We start from the raw sequence: 13,964 nt of genomic DNA on the forward strand, positions 1-13,964 counted from the left end.
GAGGTTATGGGTTTGTTGGATGGTCTGCGAAATGCTCGACAGATGGGGTTCAATGCTCTTGAGATTGAAATACATTCTAAATTAATTATAGAGTGAATATTATCTAGACGGTGTGGGTTGTGGTACTTTGAGAATTTCTGGGAGGAGATTATGTGTTATCTTGATGATATTACTTTCACTTGTAGTCATATTTACAGAGAATGTGATGTTGCTGCTGATAGCCTGGCGAAGCTTGGTGCAAAGGGGTGCAATTCCACGTTTTATTCTGCGTTTGACCTTCCAAGGGAGACTAGAGGTTTTTTAAGACTTGATAAAGATAATTTGTCATATTTGAGACGAAGATAATTGCTACTTTATTCAGTTTTCTGGTTTTTGTTAGAATTTGTAGTAGGATTTATGGCTTTATTGGTTTATTGCATAATGGGTTTATTGTTGTTTCCACGGTATTCTTCCGCCACAAGTGAGCATTTTTCTTAATAAAATTAGAGAGGGGCCACTCTTGGACATGTAGTCCTGACTCTTTAAAAAAAAATATTTTTCTCTCTTTTATTTTAAAAAGTTTATAGAATCTTTTAACATGTGCTCTACACCAACTGTAACACCCTGCTTCCCCATGGTTAAGAACAACATCATTTTTAAAAATCTGGAAAGCCAGAGTGCTACTACTGAACTTTACTTAAAAATATTTATTTTATTCTAAAGGAAGTGTCAAGTACAAATATTTCTTATAATAAATAAAATCGTTCAAAATACTGAAATAATAAAAGAGTGTAAGCGGGAGCACTTATTAAAACTTTTTAGACTTGCACTATAAAAAAATCATAACTTAAAAGCTCTGTACAAATCATCTATGCTTGTATCACCCCTCCCTAGGCCAAATCTCTTCTTGCAGCTCCACCTTCATAAATATTCTGACCTGTAATGATTTATAAATATAAAACAAACTAAAATGAGTTGGAGACTCAATAAGAAAGTTAGAAACTCATCGTAACGTAAACATATTAAACATAAAGTTTTTTATAAAATATTTCATGTTAAGAATTTAAAATACAATCATTCATACATATACTTATGATATGCATGACTTTCCCACTTTCTATGATTACAAGGAGAACCATTGATTTGATATAATAATAATATACTGTGGTGGACCACGCTTGAGTCCATAACTTGCACATATACCATGATTGCATTAGTATTGTGCATCGAATGACCATCTTATTAATATGATCTTTATCTTATACTTGTCTAGTGAAAGCTTACATATCTGAGATGCATGATATGCATAATATATAAATAACTATAAAATGCTAAATTAAACATGATCATGAATTATGATGAATGATGTGCTTATAATTATTATGACATGCGTGGTACATAAATATTGACTTTCAAAAAATTGATTTTGATAATAATATATCTAACTAATTAATGTATGTTAATCTTAATTTTAAAAATCAAACTACCTAACTTGCAGCATTTTTATTTTGTATTTCGTTACCTATAAAAAAAAAAACTCTACGTCACTAAATCTTCTAAAAGAGCATGATTTTTTACTTAAGGCCCGTAAAGAAATTTAAACAAGTCTCCTATGTAATTCGGTTCTGCGTAAAGGAGAGGGAATTATCATGAATCAAGCCCTTTTGGAATTATGGAAATTTTATGGAAAGTCTCAACGTATATATGATTTAGGTCTTGTTTAGATTAAGAAGTAATCTCAATTTATCTTATTTTATATTATTATAATTTTTTTAAATTTTTATATAAAATAAAATAAATAATTTAACATTTTTAAATTTTTAAATAATAATAATATTAAAAAATAATATTTTATTAATATTTTATTTAATTTTTATTTTAACTGATCTAATCTCAACTATCAAACCAAACGAAATCTATGACTCCGCAATTTCTTTTCCACCGAACAAAAGCATGGTCTGTCTTAGTACTTAATTGCTTTCTTGTCAGGGAAGCAATTATGAAAGGAGAATATTGAAATAAGAACAATGAAAGGAGAATAGTATTTTTGCATTGTATTAATAGTGTAAATGTATTTTTTTTCTTTTCTTTAGAACATTTATTAAAAATCTTTAAAAATTTTTAAAAATATCAATTTACTAATATTCTCTTAATTATTAACTTAAAAGAAATAATATTTATCAAATTCGGGGCACTATTCTGGATTTTCTTATATTTTTTTTAAAATTTTTTAAGAAAAATAATAAGAAACCGAGAATGGTGAATTTGAAAAATAAAAAAAATATCAAGAATGGTGCCTCTGCGTTGTACTGATAGTACAAATACAACTTTTTTTTTTTTTTTTTAACATTATTTGAATAAGTGAAAAAAACATAGTAACAGCCAAAATTGGGCACCATTCTCTGCCCCCTATCAGTTTTTCTAATGGCAAAGGATGAAAAAGGGAGATTGTCTTACATGCTGACCACGGCTAGAGAGAAATTTAGACCGAAAAAGATCTTAGTTTTTTTTTTTAAAGGTCAGCGCGTGGCCAATACCGCGTATTTGGCCAAAAGATTTGAAAGACGCGTGTCCGGGCTTAGAAATAAAACATTTGAAAAAGTGGGTTTACGTGAGAGTTTGATGTTGAATCTGTACAAAGGAAAAAGCCGACTGATGAAATTGTGCATGACCAGGACTGTGTCCGCATCGACTGCCTGATTAATTTTTTTTAAGACGATATGGCATTGAAATTTGGGGATGAAATAGACGTGTAAAACTAACTCCGTCGGTGGCTACAATTTTATAAGAAACAGAGTTTTAGATAAATGTTAGTAGTAAATTCGGGATCAATAGGTTTAGATTCAAAATTTAGTAAAATCTAAACTGATGATTTAAAATGAAGAAAATTTTAAACTGGAGATTCAATTACATTTATTCCTTTAATAAATAATAATACTATTCCAAATTATACGATGTTTATGATTGTTGATGTCGTGTTTTACAAATCTAGACAACTTCACACTGGCAGAAGTTGTGTACTGTGGTGTGTTTTACATGTGTTTTACAGTACATGTCGTGTACTGTGGTACCTCTTATGCTCAAGTTAGTCCAATATTAAAAATAAAGATAGAAATGAGAGCTACAATAGGATAGCAAAAATGTGATCAAGAATGTTCGTGTGTGTGTAAGTCACCCCTTCTCGACAGAGAGAGGGTATTTATACTTGGTCGGGGTGGATCCCGAGATGATGGTGACCGGTAGGGGTGTAAATTCAAACCGAAAAATTGGTCCGGACCGGACCGGTTTTATCGGTTTTGAATCAGTCCGATCCGGAACCGATTCTTAGAATGTGAAAACTAGCCAGTTCTGGTTTTAGAATTTTTCTGACCGGCCCGAACCGGACCAGACCAGACTGGTTGATAAAAAATATATATAAAAAATAATATTTATATTATTGTACATATAAGTTTTATAAAAAATATTATATATATAAGTTTTATATATTATGTATAATTATAAGTTTTTATGTGAAATTTTTATATATAATTATATATATTCATATATGAAATAATTTCTTATTATAATTTATAAATTATTACACTTATAACTATACCAATAGTCTAATATTAATACTATTATATAGTCTAATATATTAATAAAAGTATAAAAGAGATTTTTTTTAAATCAGTTTTTTTTTTTTTTTTTTTTTTTTTTTTTTTTTTTTTATATAAACAAATTTTTAATGACAAATTGTGAAACTTATTTAAAAAAACTGAAAAATCGGACCGGACCGGACTGGACTGGAAATTGGAAGTACCGGTTTAGAAGGGTAACTGGTGCGTAATCGATTTTGAAAAATACAAAACTGGTACATACCGGTTCGGTCCTAGATTTTGTCCAAAACCGGACCGGACCGGTTACACCCCTAATGACCGGTGTACAGCTCCGTACTGGGATCGCATGTCCTTGCCAATCTCCTCCTTTCCATCAGTCTTGCCAGGTCTAGCTAGAGTTGTTGCTGACACTCAGGAGAGCTTTCGCATTGCTTGCCGTTCCCCGGGATGCATTAAATGTGGTGTGGTCCCACCATGCACGCTTGCTCCTGCATCATTAAATGCGGAGTGTCCTCGGTTAGGCCCGTTCCTAATCCATTAAATTCGGCGTGGCTTTGAACTAGCTCCTTTGTCCTTTTGCGCCATTTGGACAACAATGTTAGGATCTGGATGTTCATGCCGGTTGGCCAGTTCTGATGTCAAGCCACCCCGTCGTGCAGGGATTGGTGGCACCTCCGTTAGTGGTGCCAAGTTGTACGGTCTCCAATCCTCTTGTCAGGACTCTGGCCTTGAGTTCTCCTCTCAGGCCTTCTGGGCCATCCCGGCCCACCCCGACTCTCGTACGCGGACCTTGGCCTGGCCTCTGGAGATTTCTCCCCCTCACTATGATGATATCAAAATTAGTTAAAATAAATAAATAGATTAAAATTATTTTTAAGTCCTAATTTTTCGACCTAATAAGATTATTCCTCTTCTGTCCTAAAAAATATTGGACCAGATCGTTATATTTTGAAATCAAAGTTTGCAGTATTATATCAGCTTTAGATCAGATCAGGCTCAATCTGGACCAAAACAATAGCATGCACGTCGAAAGCCACAGGTTCAAAGAAGCAGCATCGGTCTCAAAATGGCAACCATGGCTGCACACTCCTTCTTGGGCCAGCACCTCTCATAGCGCACTCTGCACTCTCTATCCCTTCTCATATCCAGGGGCGAAACCAAATAAATTGAATTGTGGGGGCCGGGAATTATAACATTATTTATTGGGGCAAATTTTATTTTAAGTTTACCGTAAGTAAAATTAATAAGAAAGTTAAACCTTTTCAAAATTCGTGGGGCAGATCAAGATTCCCAGAAGTGTTTAAGTTCCGCCCATGCTCATGTCCTACGTACCTGTGTTTTTAGCACTTTTTCAATGTTTAAAGGCGCATCCTATAATTGGCATTTTTTTTTTAAATCTATAATTGGCGTTAGTTACCAATATATTGAGTGTTCTAAGTAGAATGAGCTGTATGTGCTATTAATTAAGTTTTAACCATTTCAAAGGATTTGTAATTCGATGGTTTTAAAACGAGTAGGTATATTACTTATATTTTAGTTTTTCAACCCTACCTTATCTACCTCTCCACAATTAAGGATGGAATGACTTAACATTTAGGGCTGTAACCCGACCAACCCAAGTTCGTGTTTTGGGCCCACCCGACCCGGTTCAAGAACAAAGGTAACCTATATGGGCCAACTGGACCTGACCCGACCTGCAATTAGAAGCTAGTCTCTCATTTTTTACCACAAACTCATCAGAAGAAGAAGCTTCAGGGGGAGCGTGATCCTTGGAGGAGCTCAGCCAATCGATTCCACATCTTGAAAGTATCAGGTTTGAACCCTATGGCAATATGGCCTTTGGCCCCGACGTCCTTCACGAAAATCTCGAAATAGCAGTTTCTAGTTCTTCTTTAATGACAGACATCGTGAATGAGAGCGTATATCGTGTTTGAGAGAAATGCGACTGCGACAGCGATAGAGAGGGAGGCCAGGAGGGTTTAAGTAGAGAGGGTGGATACGTTGATTGGGGGTGGGAAATCGGGATTGGGACTAGGAGGTTTTAATTAAGTTGTTTGATTTTCATAAGGGTAATGGGAATAGCTGGCAATATTTGGGTGAGAGTGTGTGGATTCTGACTTGAAAAGGACATGATTGACTACTGACGTTACAATTATTGGCTACATTGATTAACTACACATACTGACATTAATTGGCAATATCGGTTTTAGAGGGTTGGACTCGTAAGTTTCTTCAATCCGGTTTTTTGGCGGGTCGGATCGGGTTGAATAGACGAATATGATTCTAACATTTTCTGCATAGGCCTACTTAACATATATAGAAGGAAGGGTCACATAAGATCATATGTAAAAGGAAAATAATTTGTTCAGGTATAAGGCGTGCAAGTTTTGTGCAATCTATTTCTAAAAAAAGGAACTTGCTATAAAAAATGACTTTTTCATAGCTTTTACATGGTCTGGAGAATCTGGTGATCTTTTTTTTTTTTAATTAATTGTACGATAATTGCACGTCTTCAACTTATATATGACATAAAATCGGGCCATCATGGACAAGGCGTGTTAAATTGGTCATTTAATTTTCTCACTTTCTTTGATGATCTTTTCCAGCTACTTGAAGTGAGAACTCACTATTTTCTTGGACCAGATTAATCCTATGTATTTTGAAGAACAAATGATGCAAATTGCATTTGGGACAGCATCATAGGACTAAAACCTTTTGTCGAATAATTGAGAACAACATATGATTATATTATGACTTTAAATTTATAAGTTCTTATTACATCGATCACGCAGCAGGATGGTTTATTGGAGCTTTATTTAAGGAAGCAATACATGAGAGAGATTGTAGATATATTCTCATCCCAAGAGCTTTGCATTGGTAGAGTCATAGTTAATTATAGCAATACTGGATCGACAAGCAATGAAGTGACACCCTCTATCAGTACTTCTCCAAGATGTGTGTACGCATCTTCATTCTTGTAAAGAAGATCCAATACACGTGCGAGATTGAGAATCCGCAAAAGGAGAGGCATTGGAACTTGAGTAGGTTTAAGGAGCTCCTCATTCATATCCTTCCATGCATTCACAATCAGCCTATGAAATTCTTCATGTACCTCTTGCTTTGACATATCATGCTGCTTCATATAGCATTCAATGCCTGAGACAACATGGCCTCTCTGTTGCTCAAACTGCAAAAAAATGTAATCCAAAAATTTATTGGTTTCGTATAATTTCGATATATATACACACACATATATAAATTTGGAAACGAGGGGGGCAAGCTGTCTATTAATTATAAGTACATCAGTGGAAACAATATCATTCATGAGCCTGCCAATGATTTCTGCTGCTTTAACCATCCTAGGGTGACTGAAGACCCAATCGAAGGCTTCCTTTGTTACGATGTCTCCCATGCCAACAAAAGATAAGGTTGTAAGAGCAGAGTAAGCACTTGATCCAAGTGCGTTATCCATATACTCCTCGAACGTGGGTACATAATTTTCATTAAACCATTTGGCTTCAACAAAGTAGGCTTGAACTTGATTCTTCATCTGCAGGTTATAACATTAAAACAAACGAAATTATTATGCATGCCTATTAAATCCCATTTAATTCAAAAAAGATTAAGCCAAAGTGAATTGATTGTGTTATAGACTCGTATGTATATACCTCTTCCTTAGCATAGTAAACGCGATAGAACCTTCCTTCCTTGGACATCTCTTCCTCAATTTCTTCATAAACATCCAAGAGTGCTTTATAGATCAATTTCATGGACTGTGGGAGTTGGTCAATGCAGTTGATATCCCACCTGAAGGTATTTGTAAAAAGAAAAAAAAAAAAATAATCAACAATATTAAATCTTTTCAACACAAGAAAATTGAAGACACTCTCGTTCCGATGCAAGTGCCAAACCTTTTAACTGCGTTTGTAAAGAGCTCGAGTTCTTCTAATGTACCATAGGCATCAAATGCATCATCTATTATTGACATCATGCAAATTATTTTGGTAAGAATCCTCCTAGCAAGAGCGTACTGGGGTTCAAAGTACACACCTAAAATCCAAAAGTACAATTCAACCACTCTATCTCGGGCAAAAGATAACTTTGTCGCAACGTCTAAATCTTTCCACCACCTAAGCTTGCAAAAAAATCAGTAGAAATCTACTCCTTAGTTCTTGCATGCCTATAAGTACTAGATTAACACCAACTTTATCATGAAGTGCGATATGTTTGATGAACTTAATTACCTTGAGATATGGACAAGTTCCTTCTGGTGTTGTCCTTGCAGTATGTTAAAATCTAACTTAGCGAAGTTCAACAAAACCTCATTAAATGAACTACTTTCCTGGTAGATAGACAAGTAATGTCTCGCCTCTAACCTCGGCAAGCACTTTCGAAGGGGCCGCTGTAAGGCATGACTTACTTGTGCAGCAACAGATGGATTTGAATCTGCAGTTACCATCAACGTCTCAAGGCGAGCGGTTGTAAAATCGAGTGCCTCATCAAGTATATCTTCTCCATGCACCCTCATATGCGAAGCTTCATACAAGCATAAAATGCCTTGCACATCGTCAATAAGTGACTCCCTGAAGTTCCCTTTGCTGTCCTTGAACTTGTTGAAAACATCTGCTCGCGTTACCACCCAACACATGATGTTACCCATTTGCATGTAGATTATGTAATAATAACAAGGTCATGAGATGAGTGCATGCATACATACTTCAGCTGCTCAGCATATGTATGAGTTTGCAGCTGAAGTTGAATTTCCTAAATAGTCGTACAATTTATAGAGATAAGTTGTTGCTCAATCTGATGAACTTGAGCAATTTAGAAAAAAGGGCTAACCGCTTGGAATGTTATAACCTTGTTGCCTCAGTAATCGAAAACGAAGAGCAACGGTGTAAAGGCCATGACCAGAGATTTCCAGTTCATCTTCACGCTTGTGAATTTCTTGTAATACAGAGTCAATCTCACTTTCAAAATGGTAAGATGCGCCTAAACGCTGGATCGCATCAATCAACTCCAGCTTTTGTGATGGTTTATCGACGGGAGCCATCAACATTCTCTGCACTTCTTCCTTCAGCTTCTGGACTTGCTCCACGTTCCCATAGGTTTCCTACAAAAGCAAATGAATTTTATGTTTCAAATTAAGATTATTTGTGTTAACAATAATATTACATTAAGACTCTGGCATTTGAATACAGAATTGAGAAATAATAAGGAAGTTATTCTGTAGTCTGACGTATCTTTTGTATATACCATAGAGTTGTTAGCAATAGATAGGAAATGATCTCTCCATAAGCTAGGACGAAAATTTGCTACTGGACGATTTACCACAGAATTTGAATTCTGGGTTTGAGCAGAAATTGCTGAAACTGTAAGAGACATTATTCTGAGAAGTTAAGAGTAGCGCTTGATGTGGATCAGATGGTGCGGTTGGCTAGGGTGAATGAAAAAAGTTATGGACATGGTACGTACTTATAAGCAATAATTCAGCTAAGGCAGCAACATTTGAACGACTTCATTTTGTTGTTGTATTCAAGGCTTCAAGAATGCAATTTTTCCCACGCCAATTAGAATAGCCTCTACGGTACATAAATAACAAATCCCCAAACAAATTGCTTCATGAACGAAAATGGGTGCATGCCAATTACAAAAGTGACGGTTTTCAGTTTTATTTTCATATTAAATCTGTTTATAATATGGAATAATTTTTCTTGTAATATCGTCGAGAAAAGTCATCGATCTCCATTTTATTTTATTTTATTTTTACTTAATTGTTTAGAAAGTATTTTTAAATGAATTTGTGAAATCTTTTTAAATGTTTAAAAAAATTTAAAAAGTACTTAAAAATAAAAACGCAACATAAAAAAAAAAAAAAAAATGCATTGCACTTCGGTAGAGTCCCCGAAAGCTACTCTCGGTAGCTCTAGCATGAGCCTCGAAAAATAAACCACCACTCCGTACCCAAACAACTTGATCAACAGACACACAGCTAGCTCTGTAGAATGCGTTCCTAACCAATTTCTTAACCTCACTTTGTGGGCTAAAAGCATTTTTCTCTATTAATCACCTGCAAGGCACCAAACAACAACTTATTAATTGCCCAAAAAACCAAAACAATTTGTAACACTCCAAAAATACTTCTTAAAGAAATGCACTGAGAATAACTCTTCGAGGGGAGCACCTCCAAAAAATAGAGATAGAAGAAAAAGATGAAAGAAAATAAAATAAAAAAATTGATTTCAGTTTTTGCCTACTGATACAAGTGCCTCCTTCTGCTACATGTACTGACTTTCCTATCTATCTCTTAGGTCACAGGCCAACTTAACCAAACAGTAAAAATAAAGCAACTAATACAATTCTATCAAACAATTAATGGGCCATGACCCGACTCAACAAAAGCATGCAAATAAAAGAGTTGATGACTTTGGCTCACATATTTAGGATGGTGTGACCACTTTGGTCTTGGTTTATGTAGCAGTAGGATTTTGATGTGTGGCAACTAAGAAGCGATATCTCTCTCTGTTATTGGTTGTCTGACAAACATGTAGAGAATTACCAGATGTGAAAGGGTGGTAACTGGTTTTCTTGGTTGAACAACTCTGCTGCTCGACTCGCTTTGGTTGCAAAGACTGGTTTTGCCATCTTAATTATTTCTCCACACAAAAGAACAGAAATAATCTGTTCTATTTATAGTCCCAGTAAGACAAGACGCTCAAAATTAGGTTGTCTTGAACATTAGCTCGAGCGAGGTGTCGAGCGAAGGTCGAGCGCATGTTGTCTTCTGAAACCGCTCGTGCGAGACATCTAGCGCACATCGAGCAAACCTCTCTGGATGAGTTCTGCTCGAGTGCCAAGTCAAGTGCAAATTGAACGAACCTCTCTTGATGGGTTCTGCTCGAGCGTTATGTCGAGCGCACCTTGAGCGAACCTCTCTGGATAGGTTTTGCTCGAGCGCCATGTCGAGCGCACCTTGAGCGAACCTCTCTGGATGGGTTCTGCTCGAGCGCCACGTCGAGCGCACCTTGAGCGAACCACTCTGGATGGGTTCTACTCGAGTGCCACGTCGAGCGCACCTTGAGTGAACCTCTCTGTATGGTTCCGCTCGAGCGCTGAGTCGAGCGCACATCGAGCGAATCACTTTGTATGGGTTCCACTCGAGCGCTGAGTCGAGCGCACGTCGAGCGAACCTCTCTGGAAGGTCCCGCTCGAGCGCCAGTCGAGCGCCAGTTGAGCCATGTTGAGCACACTTCAATCTTTTTCATATTACACTACTTTAACACTTGTTACAACTCAATTTTACACAGGTTTTCACAAGAATATGCCAATCAACTAATTTTTCCCTCAATAATCTCCCCCTTTGGCATTTCTGTGACAAAACCTCTAACCTATACATAAGACCTAATCCTGACACACCCCAAACACGATTCCCACGATTTAGACAAAATCTTGAACATGTTGAGAACTTTCTGCAAACACTTAGCAAACGGTTAAACAAACCACAAAAAATATGCAAGAAATAATCTCATAAGCATAAACAATGTCAGTTGCACAGTTTTCATAAAAAAAATTTTCATTAAGAAATTAATCAGACATTGAGTTCAATAGACAAACAATAGCAGCATGCAATTAACAACAAAAGCTGCTCCCCCACAAAAACAATGTGATACCATTACTAACAAACCAAAAACTGCCCCTACAGCTTTCTTGCTACTCCCCCTATATCTATACCACTCCCCCTGAATATGTACTACTCTCCCTTTTTGTCACAACAAACCAAGGGTCTCAAGTATCACCATGAGGCTGACTGCCATCATCATCACCATCAGGCTGACTGCCATCATCATCAAGGCGCTCCTCTATATCGTTGAAGCGTTGAGTCACAAGCTGCTGTAGGCTGTTAACTTTAGCATTAAGGCTATCAAACCGTGCATCAAATCGGGCTTCAAGACGGGCAAGGTACTCAACGATCTGCTGAAGGCTGGGCTCGGACAAACCAGGTGCCGAGCTATGTGGCTGTGAGCTTGATGGCCGAGAGCTCGATGGCTGAGAAGAGGGTGGTGGAGGATGCTCAACATCCAGAAGTTGAGGGGCAATGTGAGCCCGACTCAGTTACATGGTCCTACGACCAATATGAGCTTTAAGAGGGACTCTAGGCTCATGTGGAAGAAGCACAACTGACCGAGAGAGGGCTAACCTAGTGATGAGGCAAGCGAAAGGCAAACCAGTCCGTGTTTTAGGGGAATTAAAAGCCTCAAGTATAACCCGGCACAAATGACTCCCCAAGTCTATGGAGACATCGTTGATCAGTGCATACAAAAGAGTGGCACGGTCAGGACCCACATCATTCTGATGACCAGTAGGATAGAGATTTGTAAGGACTATCCTACTGAGAATGAGAAAATCAGGTGGAAAACGTGCCGTTAGAATGGGTGACTTACCATCCTAACTAGAAAATGGACCAATTAGACACTCAACAACTTGTTCAATGTTTAAAGACGCATCCTGCTTGGCATACCAATCTATTGATCGAGTGTTCTAATTAATAAGTAGGAGGAGTTGTATATGTGGAACTGATGTATAGGTTGCGTTTAGATGTTGAGTTGAACTCAACTGAGTTTAGTTCTTTATGAATAGTAGTGAGTTAAGTAGTGAAGGGAGTTATGTGTGGCTCATCTAAACTAGTTTTAAAATATGTTTGGATGTTAAGATGAGTTTAGTACTTTTATGAAAAGTTGAAAAATATTATAGATTACAGGTATAAAGATGTGTTAAAGGAAAAAGTAAAGGTTGTGGCCAAAGATGTGTTAAAGGAAGATGTGTTAAAGGTTGTAGCCAAAGGAAAAAGTAACACAATTGAAAGCTAAAGGAGTTGAAAGCCACGTGTCCAAGCTTAGAAATAAAACATTTGAAACAAGCACTATAAGGGGAAATACCTTTACCTGCGATTAAATTTCGCTGGCAAAACTAACAAAATCGCTACCTATCACATTTCCTACTGATTTATAAATCGCTGGACGTTCGCTGGTATTAAAGCCCCACTTTTGATCTATTCCAACGGAAGTAAAAAATCGCTGGAAAAGATTTTTTTACTGGCAAATTTTATTCGCCCCAAATAGTGCCTTTAATCGCCGCAATTTCAAGATATGATTCAGTTGTTAATCGTTGGAAAAGATTAATTTTAGCGATTCATTTCTGTCGCTAAAAGAGGGAAAATCGCCGGAAATATCATTTGCCAGCGATTTTTTGAAATCACCGCAATAGAAATAATGGTTTTGAAATAACAATTGCAGCGATAAATATCTGCCGGTATAGCTTAATGCCATCGATTTTCACATCGCTGCAATTGAGTTATTGCTTTGGGGAATTCATTTGCAGCGATCACAACATCGCTGGTAATACCTCAATTACGGCGACGATAAAATTGCTGTTAATTAGCGTTTTGTTTTGAAAATTAATTGACGACGATTTTTAAATTGCCGCCAATGTATAATTACCAGCGATTTTCATATCGCTGCAATTGAGTTGTTGCTTTGGGGAACTCAGTTGCAGCGATCATAACATCGCTGTGAATACTTAAATTACGACGATTATAAAATCGCCATAATTAGCGTTTCGTTTTGAAAATTAATTGGTGGCGATTTTTAAATCGCTGGTATTGATCTTTTAGCAGTGATTTTCACATCGCTGGTAATGACTCATCATGTTTTTAATTTATTTACCAGCAAAAAATTATCGCTGGTAAAGACCTGAAATCACATTCAACCAAACTTCTGCTTCATTCATTCAAGTTGAACATCGAAAACACATGAAGCAAATAAAATCTATCAACTCATCCAAACTCATATGTATTTATACACTGGGGTGGTGCATTATATTCTCATATCAAGTACAAACTGAGCTACATCTGAAATAATAAATAACCATTACGGCCATAACAAATTGTTTAACTATACTATCCACTGAAATAACCATTACCAAATTCCACAACTCTATTTAAGTGGGACCGTTCATCGATATTAGCACTCACAGTTCTGCATATCGTCTTCGATCGAGAAAGGTAGCAAACACGAAGATATATATCTCACATTACTTCTCATACTCCTCATCCGTGTATTTGACAATATCAACAGACTACACAACATTAGGAAAAACTAAAAAACTTCAGTTATGATACTAATCAAGATAGGTTTCATGACATTATGACTAGAAGAAAAACCAATGAACCCCAAATTGAAAAATATATTTGTGAAATTTCTACTTGAATTTTCCGGCACAGGCTTGGAAATATTCTCCTGACCTCTCTCATGAAATTATCCATCAATACGTATATAAATGCCTCTGGTTTTGCTGATGTATAATTTTTCTGACATTGTTGTTTTCAACCAC

General features: G+C 36.5%; 1 protein-coding gene across 1 annotated transcript; it reads right to left on the reverse strand.

Moving 5' to 3' along the window:
* Positions 1-6,374: 6,374 nt before the first annotated feature.
* On the reverse strand, positions 6,375-8,960 carry LOC121236700 ((-)-germacrene D synthase-like). The gene is made up of 7 exons (XM_041133130.1): positions 8,832-8,960; positions 8,418-8,688; positions 7,820-8,198; positions 7,487-7,705; positions 7,244-7,382; positions 6,877-7,125; positions 6,375-6,762 (listed from the first exon to the last, which is right to left on the reverse strand). Exons 1-7 carry the CDS (start codon positions 8,958-8,960, stop codon positions 6,469-6,471), a joined length of 1,680 nt encoding a protein of 559 aa, XP_040989064.1. The 3' UTR covers positions 6,375-6,468.
* Positions 8,961-13,964: the final 5,004 nt, after the last annotated feature.

The sequence above is a fragment of the Juglans microcarpa x Juglans regia genome, chromosome 6S (assembly GCF_004785595.1).
Source record: "Juglans microcarpa x Juglans regia isolate MS1-56 chromosome 6S, Jm3101_v1.0, whole genome shotgun sequence".
NCBI classification, from domain to species: Eukaryota; Viridiplantae; Streptophyta; class Magnoliopsida; order Fagales; family Juglandaceae; genus Juglans; species Juglans microcarpa x Juglans regia.